General features: G+C 51.6%; 7 protein-coding genes across 10 annotated transcripts; 1 reads left to right on the top strand and 6 right to left on the bottom strand.

The window, feature by feature from the left end:
- Nucleotides 1-74: 74 nt before the first annotated feature.
- On the bottom strand, nt 75-809 carry PV05_01368 (uncharacterized protein; the record flags this gene model as incomplete). Its single annotated transcript, XM_013466347.1, has 2 exons — nt 75-729; nt 787-809. 2 exons carry the CDS (start codon nt 807-809, stop codon nt 75-77), a joined length of 678 nt encoding a protein of 225 aa, XP_013321801.1.
- Nucleotides 810-1,013: 204 nt separating this feature from the next.
- Nucleotides 1,014-2,554, bottom strand: PV05_01367 (uncharacterized protein). The gene is made up of 3 exons (XM_013466346.1): nt 2,508-2,554; nt 1,768-2,459; nt 1,014-1,650 (listed from the first exon to the last, which is right to left on the bottom strand). Exons 2-3 carry the CDS (start codon nt 2,141-2,143, stop codon nt 1,199-1,201), a joined length of 828 nt encoding a protein of 275 aa, XP_013321800.1. The 5' UTR covers nt 2,144-2,459; nt 2,508-2,554; the 3' UTR covers nt 1,014-1,198.
- A 212-nt stretch (nt 2,555-2,766) lies between these two features.
- PV05_01366 lies at nt 2,767-4,519 on the bottom strand. 2 transcript variants are annotated; one of them, XM_013466345.1, is made up of 5 exons: nt 4,055-4,519; nt 3,892-3,999; nt 3,607-3,840; nt 3,412-3,554; nt 2,767-3,361 (listed from the first exon to the last, which is right to left on the bottom strand). In XM_013466345.1, the coding sequence occupies exons 1-5, from the start codon at nt 4,244-4,246 to the stop codon at nt 2,851-2,853; spliced, it is 1,188 nt and encodes a 395-aa protein (XP_013321799.1). In that variant the 5' UTR covers nt 4,247-4,519; the 3' UTR covers nt 2,767-2,850. The 2 variants fall into 2 exon arrangements, with proteins under 2 accessions (XP_013321799.1, XP_013321798.1); XM_013466344.1 differs by having other exon boundaries at nt 3,892-4,519.
- A 1,190-nt stretch (nt 4,520-5,709) lies between these two features.
- PV05_01365 lies at nt 5,710-7,942 on the top strand. 2 transcript variants are annotated; one of them, XM_013466343.1, is made up of 5 exons: nt 5,710-5,971; nt 6,034-6,232; nt 6,293-6,691; nt 6,754-6,919; nt 6,996-7,942. In XM_013466343.1, the coding sequence occupies exons 1-5, from the start codon at nt 5,822-5,824 to the stop codon at nt 7,663-7,665; spliced, it is 1,584 nt and encodes a 527-aa protein (XP_013321797.1). In that variant the 5' UTR covers nt 5,710-5,821; the 3' UTR covers nt 7,666-7,942. The 2 variants fall into 2 exon arrangements, with proteins under 2 accessions (XP_013321797.1, XP_013321796.1); XM_013466342.1 differs by having other exon boundaries at nt 5,710-6,232.
- PV05_01364 (uncharacterized protein) lies at nt 7,916-8,678 on the bottom strand (the record flags this gene model as incomplete). Its single annotated transcript, XM_013466341.1, has 2 exons — nt 7,916-8,603; nt 8,656-8,678. The coding sequence occupies 2 exons, from the start codon at nt 8,676-8,678 to the stop codon at nt 7,916-7,918; spliced, it is 711 nt and encodes a 236-aa protein (XP_013321795.1).
- Nucleotides 8,679-9,341: 663 nt separating this feature from the next.
- Nucleotides 9,342-11,357, bottom strand: PV05_01363 (uncharacterized protein; the record flags this gene model as incomplete). Its single annotated transcript, XM_013466340.1, has 3 exons — nt 9,342-9,921; nt 9,990-10,210; nt 10,992-11,357. 3 exons carry the CDS (start codon nt 11,355-11,357, stop codon nt 9,342-9,344), a joined length of 1,167 nt encoding a protein of 388 aa, XP_013321794.1.
- A 177-nt stretch (nt 11,358-11,534) lies between these two features.
- On the bottom strand, nt 11,535-17,511 carry PV05_01362. 2 transcript variants are annotated; one of them, XM_013466338.1, is made up of 3 exons: nt 12,217-17,511; nt 12,017-12,161; nt 11,535-11,958 (listed from the first exon to the last, which is right to left on the bottom strand). In XM_013466338.1, exons 1-3 carry the CDS (start codon nt 16,960-16,962, stop codon nt 11,954-11,956), a joined length of 4,896 nt encoding a protein of 1,631 aa, XP_013321792.1. In that variant the 5' UTR covers nt 16,963-17,511; the 3' UTR covers nt 11,535-11,953. The 2 variants fall into 2 exon arrangements, with proteins under 2 accessions (XP_013321792.1, XP_013321793.1); XM_013466339.1 differs by having other exon boundaries at nt 11,535-12,161.
- Between the last annotated feature and the right edge of the window lie 434 nt (nt 17,512-17,945).

Genomic DNA, 17,945 nt, shown 5'->3' with positions numbered 1-17,945 from the left:
CCAATGTCGGTGGCTTCTCGATGCCTCCATGAGCTCAAGTGCCAGTACGGGACCGGCAAACCAACCGCATGGCCTCAGATGCCTGCACACTGAGGTGTATGATTATGAATGTGCCATTTGCAACTCGTTGCCTTGAAACTCTTCTCGCTCACACCCTCCGACTCCAGTACTCGTTTCATCAGGCGTGTAGCAAATTTGCCATTCCCGTGAAGCGCCTTCACTAAGCTCGTTTCAATTTTGTTCATGTACTCTTCCCAGCCATGACGGCGAATATCCCGGGCAAGCGCTGTGAACAAGAGTCCGACCAGCCCAGTATCGGGCTCTTCGGGTGTGCAGAGACGTTGTAGGTATCTCATCCACGGTACGTCTTGATCCGCTATTTCTAAGAAAGCATCAGCCAGGTGGTTCTGCCATTCTTCCAGTTCGGTATCCCTAGCAAGCCGGTATGCATCGACAAGTCGCCAACCACGCTCCACCGCTTCTGTGCCGGTGGTATTCAGCGTGTCAGAAGTGAAGCTGGAGGATGTTGCAGAGTATAGCCAGTTCGCCATTTCGATGCCTGTGGCTTTCTTGTACCCTTGTATGTGCAAAACGCCTTTTGCTACGGGTGTCTGTTCCATGGGCGTAAGCCACCGTTGGAAGTATGCACTCTGCATGAGCACTTCATTGTGTACAGCGATCTTGCCTTCATCCAACGCAAGCGTGACCATCTCGTTGGAGAATAGGAAACTGGCATGCGGCTCGTCAGTACTGTACACTACGTGATTTTCCTCAGCCAAATCTTACCTCTTCTTGCGCGTCAACGCCATCGTTGCGAGCCAGACTTCGTGGTCAGCCAGACAGAATAGGCTCTTTGGGACAAAGCTGAGTTCTTGACAGGCCGGACGATGGAGAAATCAGCGAAAGAAGTCAAGTCTAGCGAGTTGGTGTAGTCTGAGGAATCCCGGGGCAACCGGTACATTTGTACACATGATCTTGCAGTGAAGTAGAAGTGAAAGAAGCCACCATAGAGCAGCGGGGTGGGAAGCATCTCTTAGACTACCTATACTTCTGCATCACTGCAGCATGGCAGTAATTGCTGCATCGAGATGTCTCCTTGCACAAGTGACCTCGTCAGTTGATCTGTTCTTCCGCAATATTGAGCTCCAGATTGGATGCAACCTGGCCCTGCTCGACCTCCTCCAAGTCTCAAGAGTCATCATCTCGTCCAAAGCACAGCCCCTCCGCCGACGCCATTCGCTCTCAGAGGATTATCACGGCCATTGGCATCCGTCGTCCTGCTAATCCAGCCAACAAGATATTCGAACCCAGACTTTTTATAGAACCCTTCCTTACCATCCGCAGCGACGACACAAACTGGTAAATCACCGACAGGGTCGTTCTTGGCCACCTGCAACACTTGCTTTACAAGCTTGCTCCCAAAGCCTTTCCCTTGATGGTCAGGATGAATGGCGAGATTTTCTAGGGACCAGTGTATCTGTCGATGAGGAGCGCTGAAGAACTGGCTGCTAAATGGAATTATAGACGGCAAGAAGTTCCAATAGGTGAGGGGGGAAGGGTTTTCCCGTGTCGGTCGTGCCGCTGCTTTGTTGCCAAACAGGCGTCGGCGGACAGCGTAGAAAGTCCGCAGTATAGGCTTGATCAAAAGACCTGGCAAGGTAAGGACGCAAAAATCAATACACTCTCGCTACTCTCAAGGGGACATGGCTGGGCAGTTATCAAGAACAAGAAGAGAACGGGACAATGAATGGCAAATTGAAAACATACGTGGATCGAGTCTCCCCCAGACTCCGTAGATGTGCTCCCATCCCTTTCCCACTCGCTCCATTTCTGCAACGCCTGTGAGGACTTGGTTGTGTCTCACAAGCGGTCTCGTCTTTCGTAAGAGCAGTTGCTGCTCGTCGCCAGGTCCTTCTTCATCTTGTTGATCATCTGTGGGGCTCTCGTAATAGGAGACGAACAGACGTTTGCTGTGGTCGTACCAGCAGCACCACAGATATTCTTCGACAGCCTGCACATACGCCTGAGGATATTGAGACTGGTAGGGGAACATCACTTGAAGTAGCGGGTCCGGGCCAAAGGAGGCGGCCAGAAGTGCGGCCATCATCGGGATGTCGGCCTTTGTGGCAGGACGGACAGACATGATAGCGTCAGGACGGGAATGGAAGATTGATTACCCCCTACCAAGTCGGGGGAAATGCCTGAAGATATCTAATTGATCTGTCTGCTTTGATGGCGTGAGCTGCTGCATGCTCCAAGACTCAAGAGAAGGTGGAAAAGGGGCTCGAAGGTCACCGTCAGTCACCCTGCAAGGCCTGGTTTTGGCCCGCAAACCCAGGGTTCTGCCAAGCCTATGATTCAGTTCGGCACAGTTGCCTGATCAGGAATCTCGCCTCGATGCTGCCAGTCCCGTGGTCTCTGGCACTCGCATCGCAACCGTTGACCATAGTCCTTCGTACCTGCAATCAATCACTCAACGTAACACCAACGTGACATGCAACATTTACCCTTTCACCTTTGTGCCAACGACTCATACCAAGCAAGGCAAAAAGCCAAAAAGCCAAAGTTGGTTCAAATTTCAACGCCACTGGACCCGCTCTAATGCTCGATGCATCTGGGTAATGCCAAGGGTCTCCGTGAGTTGTCAGGAGATTCGTCCAGGTGGTACCAGTAATTTACAGGTACGGATCTTGTGAACTGACAGCAAAACCACCTATGCCCATGTTATCCCGAGCCTAGCAAAACTGAACGAATCTTGATCGAGGATATAATGTTACAGCATACTTTTGACGAGCTATTCAACCAGTTACCCCTGGACCTCGATATGGCCACCAATCGTACACTACACTACTATTCGTCTCGCACCTCATACGCCACTTCCTTCCGGATGATGAGCTCCTCACTGCCATTCCTGCCCACAGAACCGTCCTCCTGCGAGGCACTGGAGATCCCATCATGAGCCTTGCCCATTGTTGGCCCATCAACTCTTGCATGGTATTGTGTATATCCAGCATTCCTGAAGTCGGCGCCGGAACTCTTTGCTCCTGAGCCATTGATATCGTCAATACCATTGTTGCCAGTCATGCTTCCTTGATTTGTCTGCTTGGCTACACGGCTCAACTCATAGGCCCGTCCGCTTGATTCGTTGCCGTATTGATCTGTCCGGTACCCGAATTGGGTGGCGTGCGTGGTATCTAGTTTGCGTAGATACTGATTCAAAGCCGGCACGGCGGCAGAGAAAAGAGCGTAAAGCAGTTGGGATTCACGGAAAAGAACAGGTGATGTGAGCGCGATTCCGGCATCAGACGCTGTGTTGAAGACAGACACATACTTGATGTTGAGCCCGATGAAGATGATAATGCTTCTTTTGGTCAGCCTCTAGCTCAATGTTCGACATCAGGGCAGTCTTACGGTAATCTCAGTATGAAGCTTGCAGATGCCTGCAACTTTCTTTGCCAACTCATCTGGAGAGGAACAAGCACAACTAGAGAGAGGAACCAGATAAGGATTTCAAGCAACGCATCGAGCACTCCGATAACGGTCCAGCGCTTGACCTAGGACTGTGATTAGTTGTAGCGAACAAAGAGCTGGGGAAGCACGACATACAAGGCCTGAACATCTCCCTCCGCTCTCTGAATGAATCGCACCCGAGGAATTGCATCCGATTGTGACTGCCAGGATAGAGCCTAGGCACCATGCAGCACACAGACCCATGGTTATCTCACACATACCACGCTTTTGATGCTGTTGGGCGGCAAACAAGCGTCGGGTCAGCATAATGACGGAGCATTTGGCGACGAATATCGCCAGGAGGAAGAGTACGTCGCTTGCACGGATGCACTGGTTTCCCATTAGCACAAACATCCTGATGAGATTCAGGAGGTGACCTACACGAGCAACTGTGTTGGTATCGCTTAACGAAAGCAGACTGTAGGAAGAGCCAAAGCTTCCGTTGGTTGTCGCTGCAATAACAGCTCCGAACTGTGGTACAGCAATTGCCTGTGCAGGTTGTAAGCCTTTTCCAGATGATCTAATGAGCACATGTCGAACATACGGTTGCAGCAATGGACAACCAGTCATCGACACCCATGTGATTATACTTGCTGGCCAGACGCATGCCGAGGATCATGAAGGCGTATATGATATACAAGACACCTATTGTCATGACGATTCCTCGGTGATCATTTTCGCCAATAGGGTAAGGTCGCGGGCCATACACAGGCGCGGCCATCGAAGAGTCAGACATGACGGAGAGAGTTGTTGGGGCTCAAGATTGTCCGCCCTGCGGTAGAACGAGGGATCTTAAGAGTTCGTCTTCTGGACTCTACTGTAGGTATAGCGTGGTTGAGAGCTCAATAAAACCTCCTGTACCTCAGTTGCTTGCAGCGTTACAACATCTGTCTGATCGTGCCTGGGGCTAACCAGGCTGCGCACCCCCCTGACTTCCCCTGCCTTGGTGGCTGGGGGACGCCCAACTTCGAAAAGGGATTGACCCTTATGCCACAGAGCCTGGCCGTGTCACTGCCCTGACACTGCTTCGTGCGGTCCTTGTCGTGTTATCCGGGATTCTACGGTACAGAACGCAGCTATAGTAGCTATCCTGTCTGGGCATCGTGGAGCATATGCCTGGTTGGTCCTAGCCCGCCTAGTTGGGTTGCATCTGAGCCACGATCCATGACTATTTCCGCTAGCCGATTTCCTGGGATGATTGCGATGGCATGGGGTTGTCTGGGTATACTACTCGTGGTGCTTGTACAAGTTCTACTTGTATGCACAAGTACAAGTACTGTACTCGTACTTGTCGTTCCTCATGGCACCCACATGGTCTAGAGAAGCAGGGGCAATGATCGCCCGGCCCCACTATCCTGGTGGTAGCCGATACTGTAGTCACCATCATTCACCTATGATGACTGGGCGATCTGCCACAGAGAGGGAACCCCCGACAACTTCTATCCATACAATATCAAATGCCGCTCACAGGGGTCACTTTCTTTAGCACCACACGAACAAATTGCGGCCCAAAGGTATGCGCGCGGTGCGATAGTTGCATAAACAGCAGAGAGGCTACTCCGTACATAGTAATATGGGGTGCACAGTCTTGACGGCTACTGGCTAGCGATTGCGACGAAAGAGACCCACAAGACCATAACATGCGCGTTTGATGCGCTTTTCCGGCAGTCTGCTGATAAAACCACTTTTGAAACCACAATACGCAATCTAGAACCTAGCTGTGTGCAGGCAGCCTTGAGGAGCGCCAATTGTTCGTCCTGAACTTTCGACTGGGGTCGGCATAGAGGCTATACTATGAGTGGGGACATTCGCAATCAGCCAGAAATCAATTCGTGCACATGCTTGCATGCTCACTGTTTGTCCACATGTTTCCTCATGCTTTTTCCAGCCTGATTGGACTGTAGACCTGGGAAATGGGATTGTCATCTGGAGATCAAGAAGGTACGAGCCTCGCAGGATGAACCGCTCATGTCGAGGCCTGTGCTGATACAAATGCTTTGCAGGGTCGGAAACGTTCGGGACAGGGTTCATGGTTTAATCAGAGTAGTCAGGTCGCTAACAGTATGGACCATTGCCTTCTGCTGCAACCTCTTGCAGGCACCGTGGCCAGTCTAGTCTAGTCTCCTCCAGACGAGAGCAACATGGCAAGATACATGTAGCACTAGCGAGCCCAGACAATCGCGTGGCACAACATTTGGCGAATTGCCGAAACTTCGCCCTGTGCCAAATTCCGCTTGCCCAATTTTCTTGTTAACTTCATCTCCAGCATCTTCGCCTTCTTCTCTGCTCTCCTTGTAAATCAAGCCAAACTATGAATTATTCTACAGAGATGGACAAGTCAGCTGGATACAATGTCGACCCCGACCTCGAATACAACGATGAGGTCGTCCTTGGCGAAAAGACCGGTACTGTGGCAGACAAGAGAGACATGGCACGTCTGGGCAAGGAACAACTTTTCAAGGTATGTCCTTAGGTGATGTTTCGTTCTGAACGAGCCTGAGACTGACGTCCTTGCTTGCCCAGCGAAACTTTGGTTTTGTCACCATATTCGGGTTTGCCCTAATCATCATGAGCACATGGGAGACGATCTTGTCGACTGTGGCATTCGGCCTGGGGAATGGCGGTCCTGGAGGTCTCATTTGGACCTTTCTCGCTGCATGGTCCGGTTTCCTCTTGGTCGGCATCTCGATGGCCGAAATGGCGTCCATGGCACCGACGTCAGGTACGACTCTCAAACGCCAGAAGCACAAAGTCTCAAAGGACGCACTGACAAAGAGTGTAGGCGGACAATACCATTGGGTCTCGGAATTTGCGCCTCCACGGGTGCAACGGCTTCTTTCATATTTTATCGGATGGCTTGGTGTTCTAGGCTATCAGGTTGGAACGACGATTGGGGCCTACGTGGCCGGTACTTTGATACAAGGCCTCATCATCCTGAACTATCCAGACACTTATCAACCACAAAGATGGCATGGGACATTGATGGCAATGGGGATCTCTGTCTGTGTTGCCCTTTTCAACATCTTTCTGGCAAAGCACCTCCCCTTGGTTGAAGGCATCATCTTGGTGCTCCACCTTGCCGGCTTCTTTGCCATTATGGTCCCCTTATGGGTCATGGCTCCGAGGACTCCATCTTCGCAAGTCTGGACGTCGTTCCAGGATGGAGGGTCTTGGGGAAGCAGTAAGTTCAATGGATCCGATCCTTGCACATGTTCTTGGACTTACGATTCTTCCCTCATCCAGTTGGAGTTGCCTGCCTGGTCGGGATGATCACGAACGCTGGCGCCCTCGTTGGCGGAGACGCTGCGGCACATATGGCGGAAGAGCTGAAGAACGCCTCGAAAATGCTCCCTCGGGCCATGATTTGGACGATTGTTGTGAACGGCGCTCTCGGATTTCTTATGCTTGTGTAAGCTTGTTCTGTTCACCCCCTTCCCCCTGGTTTCCCCCCTTTGGGTCCACAGCATTCTGATCTCTTGGTCCAGTACATTCCTCTACACACTGGGTGATCTCGGCGAAGACCTCGCCTCGGCCACTGGCTACCCCGTGATTCAAGTCTTCTACACGGCAACGGGCTCCAAGGGTGGAGCCTCGGGCTTGACATGTCTCTTGATCATCCTCAACATCTGCGGCAACCTGACCACGATGGCGGGTTCATCACGTCAGCTGTTCTCCTTCGCGCGAGACAAGGGAGTTCCATTCAACAACTGGGTCTCGCGCGTACCAGCCGGCTACGACGTCCCCGTCGTCGCCATCATGGTTTCTGCGACTTGGGCCTGTGTCTTCCACTGCATCTACATCGGCTCGGCCCTTGCGTTCAACATCATCATGTCCATTGGTACCGTTGCACTGCTCACGTCATACATGGTGTCCATTGGCACTGTTACCTTGAGACGACTCCGCGGCCAGCCTCTTCTTCCATCGAAGATGAACCTCGGCAAGGCCGGGTTGCCCATCAACATCGCTTCCCTCTGTTTCTGCGCCGTTGTCTACGTCTTCGCGTTCTTCCCACCGATCCCGAACCCCCCAGCTGCGTCGATGAACTGGGCGATCGCTGTGTATGGAGGTGTGCTCCTGTTGGCCTTGACCTACTTCATTTTTCGTGCAAGGCACGCATATGTGGGACCGGTCGCTATCGTCAGGAAGACAGCTTAAATGCTTTGATATAGATGGGCTGGAAATACGACCTGAAAGGAAGCGATGTATGAAGGCACAACAGTAAGGCTCCGAAGCAGCTGCCGGAATACGCTCCGCCTGTTCAATTATTCTACGTACTCATGACATCCAGTGTCCGCCACATACAAAGACTTTCCCGCGACACAGCCACTATCCAATGAACTTGGTCCAACCGCCCAAGTGTCGATCCTCTGCTTCCTCTCGACTCAATCTTCCAGCGTACTAGTAGCTAGTCCTCTTCGTCGTTGGCCTTTCCTCCACACTTCTTGGTGAATTGGTGAACATGCCACCTGCAGCGTTTCTTCTTCTGCCTCACCTCGACCGCAACGTCCTCCTTATGCAACAACCATTTGCACAGCTCCACGGCAAATTCACCATCAGCCTTGATAGTTTCCACGAGCTCGGTGTTGACCTCTTTGGTGTAGACTTCCCAACCGCTCTTCCGGATTGCAATAGCCAGAAACGCCATGACAAGGTCTCTCAAGCCCTCGTCGTAAGCCTGCGCCTCCTTAAGCCGAACCCAGTATTTGATCCATGGCATATCCTCCATCGCGGCCTTGCAGAAGGCATCGAGGAGCGCATTCGCCCATTCTTCGAGCTGCAGGCCAATGGCGAACTGATACGCTTCGATAATTTCTGCACAGGTCTTCAAGCATTCCTCTCCAGTCCTCGCCAAATCCGCCGCAGTGTATGACAGATTGGTAAAATAGAGCCAATTGACTAGCTGCTCCGCCGTTTGCTTGCTGATTTCTGGAAAAGCGAGTGGTGGGCGCTCAGACGCGTCAGGGTAGAGGCGAATCAATTCGTCGTATTGTCTCGCGAGGATGGGGCTCTGGTAAAGCATCTCTTTGTGGATGACGATTCCCTCGCGATCGCGACCCAGGGTGACAGGTACGACATCGCTGGGGAATGTGATGCTAAGTGGATGTCAGTGTCATGAATTGACCAGACTTCTCAGACTGATCTCACCTCTTTTTACGAGCAAGTGCCATAGCTGTGACGCGGCTGCTTGCTCAGCGAAGATGTTGGAGAAAGTATGCTTCGACAAGAGGCTCGGTCGATGTGGACCACGAAGATGTGCGTCAACGAGACTGGGTTGCGAATGGCTTTCTGTGGTGTAGAAGAGGGAGGGACTGCTATCCAGAGACAAAACCAGTGGGGCACGACTGATATGAGTAGAGTGAAGTGAATAATCTCCAGGACAGTGAAGTCAAAAATCCCACCTTACTAGTAATGCTTTCAATTATATCGAAAAGACTTACACCTAGCGTGACTCGGTCATGAGAATAGTTGAGAAGAGTAGTGGTTCTGGGCTACATTTTAAGAAAGGCACCTTGACATCTCGAAATCAACAACTTTCAATTCTTCGAAGACTGCAGAGCTAATGACGTCCATATTGTCTCCTCGAGTTTGAGCAAAGACAGCTTCAGTCCGCTGCTTATCCAGCCGCTCGCTGTCGTGACCCGTTGAGCATCCATACCATGCCAACAATGACCTTCTGTTTCCAAGTATCATCCCCAGCATTAGCCCCTGAGCATTGTCTCCTTGTCCAATCCAGGCGCCGTTGTCATCGTCAACCCTGATAAAAGTGCTGATCGGGTTGACACGGTCCAAATGTATGATGAAACCTTTCAATCCTGCTCTGACTTTTTGATCTACGGCGAGTCCGCTACCATAGCCTTAAGCTCGACTGCAAAGGAAGGCCGAATCTTCAAGTATGCTTCAACATCCTTGTGCGTTGCGAGATAGTCTCCCCAACCATCCCAACGAATCTCGTCCGCAATGGGCTTTATTAGTACAGGCTTGACTTCCGCGCCCATACCACCGGTTATAGCGAACCAGGTCAAGCTTGTCGGTCGGGGTGAATGAAATTCGAAGATATCGCGAAGGGTGTCGAGGATACAAACTCGAAGGTCTCCCATCTTTTTCGATTCAGCTATACTGTAGACTCCTACCAGTATCTCCACGACATTGTTGATCCTAGCATCGGGGAGATTTTTCAACTCTTCGAGATCACAACTGAGCTTTCCCATGTAGAGCCAGTGAACCAACTCATTAAGCTCATCCTTCGCAATTGGTGACGTCAATATGGTGTAGTCCTCGTCGAGCGTTCCCAGATGCTTTAAATCTTCTGCCAACGCCTCACAGCGAGTCAAGACTGCTTCATGGACTGACAAGATCTCGATGCCGTCTTCATCGACCAATTTCACAATGCGCGAGGTGAATGGATTCCTACTACAATTCGATCAGTTTCTCACAGACAAATTTCAACAGCTCGAAGGACTGTTCTGCGAGAGACTCACTTCTCCTTGCCGGACGCCATGTCTTTTAATGGTGCAGGTTCTGGGATTCCCATGGTCTGTCGTCTGACATCTGACTGAGTAAGTGCCCAGCGAAGACCAAGGATGTAACGTCTGGGGAACTTGTAGCGAGGTCCGGACCAAGGCAGAGAAGATCTGATGGTGAAGACGATCCCAGTGAATGGAAGATATGGCGGAGGCAAAGGTCCAGGAAGAAACGATCTCTGTAGGAGAGAATGTTGCCCGGTCCAGCAGCACCTTATACCATACCATATCATCTTCATTACTCGATCCGTCACCGCCTATCATTGGTATTCTTTCACTTCACTTCCCTTCACTTCCCTTCCCAGCCTCCAATCATTCCTCTTCCAGCTCTCCTTCACTGTCCTTCTCCACCGGTCTCTATAATCATAGTTCATCAATCAACCACCTCAAATTCCACCCAACAATCAAGATAAATTCCAAAGATATGCTGCCGTACTCAGTAATCGTCGGTCCCTCCGGTCAACCCTGTATGACTGCCCCTAACCGGGTTAAACGTCTCACGGCGCTACAGGAGAACTCCGGGTACCTTGTCCACGTCCCAGTCCCAGCCCGATAAAAAAGGGGAGTTTGTATTGTGTGTACGGTTCGGCGGTTGGGCCTACCCTGGGTTGGAACACTTTGTACATGTTCTACCTTGGTGCGCGGTCTCCCTGAGGGGATTAACTTAGCATGAAACGGAGGTAAAGTAGTCGAACCATATTTTTTGTTCTTGTTTTCGTTTTTTGTAGCCCTTTTTGTTCCCAATTTTTCTGGCTCTCTCTTTCTTCGTAGGTTGGTCTGTTGACGCAGAACCCCTTCAGATGTTGGCCGAGTTCACTCAGCAGCTTGGCGAGTGAAAGACGGCAGAATACCTGGAGCAGTACAACTATTACCCCTTTCTTGGGAGAGCCTCGCTCAACCCGATTGGCCAATCATAAACTTGCCGACGCAGCCTTGCCTTCCCATACTTGTGGCACGAACCTTTGCCGCAAGCTTGAGCTCGAGTGTAATGCTGCCATCGCGATGCTTGATGTCTTTGTGAAGCCGTGAGAGTGCGAGTCTGAGGTCGTCGAGGTCAATTCTTTCGGGAACGGTGAGGACGATTTCAACCGCAATCAGACCCGCTGCCAGGACATACTTGGCGAAGTAGCTCGACTGCTTCAATGCCTCGGCATCGCATTTGAAGCGGAACTCGCCGCCTTGAACTTCAACATAGATGGCAGGTGGATCTGTCTTCAGGGCGTTACCGACCGAGTTCGCAGTGAGTGGTGTGCCAGGGTTGGGAAGGTTGATCGTGATTACACCTTTGCGCGAGAGCTTGATTCTTTTGGGAGGAGGTGATTCCATTTTTTGAAGCGACCTCATCAGCACAATTTGAAGGACGAGGATTTGTTTGAATTTGGAAAGGAAATAAAATCAAAGAGAAGAAGGAAAGTCTGCTCGGCTTGAATGCCTGTCCGTAAGCAGTTCCAGCTGATCGCGCCTTCCTGAACTGAAAGTCACATACGCTGAAACTAGACGTAGGCTTCGCAATGCAGTAACGCTGTTGATTTAGGGGAGAAGTTTGCCTCATTAACAACGGCGACCAAACGAGGATGTCCACCGTAACGGTGCGCCGATGAAAGTATTATTCAGTATTTTCGCCCGCATTCACAGCCAACACGGTCCAAAAGGGAGGCGAAACCAGCGCTCCAAGCTCCTAATTCTTTTTTGACCCAGTCCAATTCTAACGCCGGCTAAGAGTAAGTCCCACGTCGTAAAAGCTGAGGACTTTGTCCACTCGATTGCAACCTCATCTAACCACCGAGCCGAATAGAATCATGCCGCAATCTTTGACACCAACGCCAATAACCCGAAGCTTTTCCACTCGCCAGCAGTGGGCACACGTCATGTTTCCGTGGATAAAGACATATGCATGGATGTAGCACGCAGACATGAGAATTTCACTCTGTCACACAAGTCATTTCCCGAAGTATATTAGTATGCTGCTGCAGCTTCATCCTCACTATCGATCTGGTTTGGACTGCCTCTGAAGCGAGTCCTCTTGATAGCATTCAGATCGCCCTTCAAGCCACCTGTCGTGGTAAGCGGTCTAGGTCCGGACGGCTTTCGCCCCTGACTCTGTGGAGATCTTAATGCTGCGACAGGAGACTACAAAATCAATGGTTAGCACTCAGGAGACATCCAAGCCAAGATGCGAACATACCTTGTCGAAGGCGGGGCTGCCAGCTCTGGCAGCAGCCACGTGATCCACATAGGTCTGCTGTCTGTTGGACGGAGGTGGACTCATCAAGACCTTTGGCGGACGTTGAGGCACCAAAGGCTCGTCACTCAAGATCTTTGGCGGCCGTGGCGGTCCCTGAGATGATGCCACGCTTCTGTTATCGTGACTCAAACCATGTTCCTGAGAACGTGTGGTATCAGAGACCGGGCTGAGATGATCTCCATACATCGCCGCCCCATGGTTTGGATCGTGCAGTCCCGAGTGATGATTCTCCCAATGAGACGATGTCTGTGAAGTCGGCGACAACTGATCAGTGTAAAGCTGGGCTTCTGACTCTAGTCGAGACTGATAGCGACCACTTGGACCTTGCCGTGGCTGAGGATGTTGAAGATTGATGCTGTTTCGGTGAGCCTGGTATTTCGGGTTGTCTGAAATCTGGCTCGGAATCAATGGCGACGGTGGTCGATTCTCCTCTTCCGGATATTGCTCTGGCTGGAACGAACCTTGCGACCGAATGCGGTCGTCGCCTTGAGGATCATGCTCGTAGTCGTACTCTCCCAGGTTAGACCCAGAGTGAGATACTTCCGAATAAGGACGAATTCGTTGATTGCTCGTCCGGTAATTGTCAGTAGAGGCAGTGGTCTTAGACCAGCGTGAAACCATCTTGGGGATGAATGATGACGTGAATGACTTGTGCTTTCGTCCAGATCCGTCACCAACCGAATGGTGAGGTGTATTTTCATTGCTTAACGAAGCCACATTCTGATTCTGCGTGCGAGGAGGGGTGTTCAACGGTACAGAACCCCCTCTGACTTGTCGAACCCCATCATTCCTTGTTGGGGTCGCCTGCGATGCAGTCTGCACATTGCCAGCAGCGGCTCCACCGAGACCATCAGCGTAGTCGTCATATTCTTCATCACCTTCCATCACTGTGCTGACACGATTACCGGCATCCCGATGTAAGCTGTAGCTGCGATAATCTGCTTGGCGAGAAGAGTTGTTGGAGAAAAATCCAGATCGGTCACCAGTCGATGAAGTCCCAGCTTGCCCTTCAGGTTCGTACCCGGTATCTGTAGGAGGCTGAGCATTATCAGCAGAGGCAAGACTGGTAGATCTCGGCTGGGTTTGAGTGATGGTGGTGGGTTGCATGGTTCGAAGAGCTTCCACCTCGTCAAGTAGTCTCATCAACATTGTTTCAATGTTCTGCAACTCTTGAGTGTTCTTGGCGCCCAACCCCCGAAGAGCTCGCTGGAAGACATTCCGCCGCTTGGAAGGCATTTCTTCCTCGGATGCAGCCGAGTTGGTGGCATGAGGCGTCGTGGGCTGTGGTCGAGGTCCACTGACAATCTTTTGCGTCCGCTCGTGTTGCCTGTCAGCCGTGTCCAGAATCATCTCGTCCTGCTCAGCTATAAATTTCTTCATATCTTCAAAAGAATTGCGCATCTCAGCCGCGCTCCGAACCAGTGTCACCAAGATCTCGGTGTCTCTTGCATTTCGCTGAGCATCACGAACTGTCAAATGGTCCATAAGAGCAACAATATCCTTTGACTGGATGTGGTCGCGACCACGGCCCATGGCACTGTCATACATAGGGGAGAGGCCGTGCGACAGGCCACTGACATATTTGTCTCGTTGAGTCGTGAAAGGGTCGTCTTCAAGAGCGGAATTCAAAGGAAAAGTGTCATTTGCACCTCCAGGACCATTGGAATACAGACCGGGGGATGGAGCATTTGCTCCTGTCTCATAGCCCTCATCTTTAGCCCCTGGAGGAGTTGCCATTGGTGGCGCTTTCATGTATAAATCAACTTTCGGATCCAGGTCATGGTCACGCTCGATTGACAGAGGCTGTGGGACCAAGTCGGCGCCAGCAGAGCCTATGTCTCGACTGACTGGCGGAAGCACAAGCTCAGCATGTGAGCGTGGGGGTGTCGGATCATATGGCCAATGATCTGTACTGCCTTGTGCAAGACCACCAATGGGCCCACGGATGATTGAAGGATTCGTGGTGATATCTGAATCAGGCGAGCGCTCAACTTGATCAGGAGCTGCATTCCTTGGTTGCTGGGTGGCTGTCCGAGCCGAGCTCGCCCCTGTTTCATCATAATACTCGACTGAACGTGCAGGACTTTGTGGAGGAGAAACCATTGTTTCTATTGCACCAGCATGGCCACGCTTATTGAGGCTTCGATGGGATATCTCGTGCTTGAGAGGGCTACCATGCTGAGAATGGTAAGGACTCTCGACCCCGCGAACGCTAATAGAATCTGCTTGACTCAAGCGTGGCGAGTATTGGTTGCCAACATCGACAACAGAAGGATCGATCAACGAAGCGACTGCTGATTCAACACCTATCGGTGACTCAATGTATTCTGGAGACGCGCCTGACACTTTCGCGACTTGTTGTCCGGCAGTGACTTTGTCAATATAGGGAGCGTCGCGATAGCTCTCATTTTCCAGGTGTTGTTCCTCAAAGACATCCGAATCAGCCTGTCGGGGTGTGGTCTCAACAGATCCGCCATGTTGGTTCAGAATTTCACTGCGATTTTCCAAACTGATGCCATGAGGTCGCCTTGATCGCGCAAGATCGGTGCTTGGTGGAGACGACAACGAGGATATCGATATTTGATCGTCCAATTGCTGACTCTTCTTCAATGAATTGATAGACTCTAAGCTTCTTGGTTGCATCATAGAATTGCGGTTGGGCTCGGTAGTTTGATAGCTGGCCACGCTTTGTATCGGACTGAGTCCTCTTCTGATGGGATGTTGCTGGTGAAGATTTCTCTCATATGCTCGAGCTCGTTCAGGGTCGGTCAGGGCGGCAAAGCCATGTGTCGCAAAGTCAATGTCATCAACCTCGCGCGAGTGGTCGAAATCATCTTCCTTCGGCACTTCCTTTCGAGATGAGAGATCATGTCCGGACAGATTATGCTCCGAAAGATTGCCGTGGTGGGTACCCAATCCACGTTTGAGATCGGAGGAGTTTCGTGTAGGTGTATAGGAACCAGGAGATGACAGCTCGAGAGGGGAACCACGTATTACCTCACGAACTTCACGTCTCGTCGGCGTCTCAGCTCCACCGTCATTAGAGGATCGCAGCGAGCTGCGAGTAAGGTCCGTCCCTATCTCGCTCACAAACGGCATAGGCGGAACATGGTGTTTATGAAACGCATCTTCTTTCTCTGTGGCACTGGCAGTCCGGCTGCTTCTGCTCTTGCTTTCTCTCCTTCTGCGATTCTCGGAATATTCCAGACTCGAGCCAGAGTCATGCGACTTCAGAGCAGCCGTGGTGAGGGCTGCGGCACCGAGCGCCCCTGCAGCAGCATCGCGGGTCCGATGACTTCGATGTTTTCGTGACTTCCTCTCATCACGAACGCTGTTGCTGTCGATGGACTCCGACTGCTCGTAGCTTTGCTCGGATGGCGAATCGTAGTCGACGGTCTTGTGGTGTCTATGGCGCCGGGAGGATCCTGAAGGCAGCCCCGACTCGGAGTCGCGGCTCACACGACGCTTCGACTTGCTTCCTGACGATTTGCGTCGTGATGCGTCTTCGCGAGAGATGGTACTTGAGGAAATGTCAGAGGGATCGCTCACTTTGTCATGGCGTGAACGATGCGAGTGTTTTTGATCCCGCCTTAGCTCATTGAGCTCGGGGAGTATCAGCCGCCTGATAGCATCTTCAACCGTTTGTAGTAGTTTCGGGTTATTCGTAATGGAAACATTTGAGGCACCTGAACGGATTGAACGCTGATCGGCTGGCCGAGGGTCGGCAGACAAATGAGAACCACTGACAAGGCTAGAACCGGTTGCGCTTGGAACGGAGTCGTCGTCTACAGGCTTGGTAACATGAATCCGTGCTTCATGGTTTCCTGCTTCCGCCTCTCTGCTAACACTGCTGCGGCTGCCACTATGACCGCTGGAGTGGCGCTTCCCACCGACAGACACTCTAGGCTTGTTGCTGAGCTTTTGGATCACCTTCTGCGTAATGCGCTCATTGCTTGAATTGCGGTCGGCCAGGATGACAGGTGGTTTGAGGGTGGCTCCATCGTAAGAGCTACCCCTTGCGACGCTTCCGGTCTGGTTGGATGGTGCCATGCTGATAGGTTGATCTGGCCCAAGAGAGCTTTCAGCTGGCATGGACGAAATCTCCGATTCTGGTTCGAAGTATCTTGGTCCCGGAGAAGAGGTCGAATCCGAAAGCTCGCTGCGGCTGTCGTGTAGGACTTCAACCTCAACAGGTGCAGCAGGTATAAGGTCCTCAGCAGGACCCAAGGAACTGATACTGCTCGTGACGGGGTTCTCAACTAGAGATTCGTTGCCACCGAGGACAATGCGGTGACTCTGCGAAGGGCGCCGTGCAGACTTTGATTCCGTGACCAAGATGTGTCCCTCTCCTTTCTCTTTATTCTTTCGCGAATGTGAGGGAGTGTATCGCACACGCAAGCTGGGTCGTCTCGTTCCCGATTCTGAGGCCTTGCTAGCTTCAAAGTACTCAATAAGCAAAGAAGTCTGGGATTGTTGCCGGGTCTTTGTGAGTTTGCCGGTGGTTTTGTGTTTGGGAGCAGTAGTGATGGTGATTGGAGTCCCGTCGTCTGGAATTGTATCTGAGGTCTTGTCACTTCGCCGCGAGAGATCGGTACCAATGTCCGTTCCCAGTCCAGTATCGTCAGTTGGTCCTAGTTCGGAGTCGGTAGGCGCAGGCAGAATTGGGCGTCGACTAGTAAAGCCCATTCTGAAGCGACCTCAACTGCGCTGATTCATTGAGGGCATGCGCGGATTTGATTGCGCATGCACTCTTATACCGTAAAGATATTTACTTCTGGGTGCAGTGTATTGCCATGGTCGTTGGTGAAGGAGGGGCTAGGGTGAGGCTTCCCGCAGGTTGTAAACAAAGCCTGCAGCAGTGTCGGTATTATTCGCGAGGATTATTTACTGGTGATGGAGCGGTAGGAGTGAGATCGGTGAAGGAGAGGAATGCTTCGCAGACACCGAAACAGATTTCGCCGGAGTGAACGAGCGAACAGGTGATTAGGGATAGGAGCGCCGAAGAATTGTGAGGCTGGGAATTTGTTGATAGGGTCCGTTTGAGACAATCGTCACCTGTTTGACTGAGGACGTCGACTTGAACGAGAAAGGAAGCCAACAACGCTCACGGGTATCTCTGGCGGGAAACAAGGGCTCAATCGACAAGCAGATACAAGACAGGACAAGTCGGAAAATGGAAAAGCTGAAGCGAGCAGGTGAAGGTGGATGTAGATGTTGGGTTACTCCGTACTCACAGCTGGGATTGAAAGATGCGCAGGTGAGATGGAGATGGAGCACCCAGGCGAAAGGCGCCGTTGGCCGGCCCTCCTTGCTTCGGGGGCCAGTCAGCATGCCCATAACACGCCACGCCGACCAGGAACTGGGCTTCAAAGGCCTAAGTTAACGAGCCTATGTCTATGCCTGTCTAGCTCACAACTGGCGCCCGCATCCATGTTCAGCTCAACTTCCATCAACGAACTCCATCTCATTCACCAGATCCAAACTGATCCTAATGCAAGAGCTTCATCCGGGTCAAATTATGGTTATCGTTAGACAGCGGCCGGCCCAAGCTCCTTCAAAAGGTCTTTTACAAGTACTTATCTCGCACAGATCTGTCTGCGGCTATCGCTCCGCACCTCGAAAAAGAGTTTCTCAAATGCTAGGATTATCAGGTTTCCTCTGTGCTCAAA

This window comes from Exophiala xenobiotica (genome assembly GCF_000835505.1).
Source record: "Exophiala xenobiotica strain CBS 118157 unplaced genomic scaffold supercont1.1, whole genome shotgun sequence".
NCBI lineage: Eukaryota > Fungi > Ascomycota > Eurotiomycetes > Chaetothyriales > Herpotrichiellaceae > Exophiala > Exophiala xenobiotica.
The sequence above is the reverse complement of the archived record's forward strand: the minus strand, read 5'-3'. Positions and strand labels throughout refer to the sequence as shown.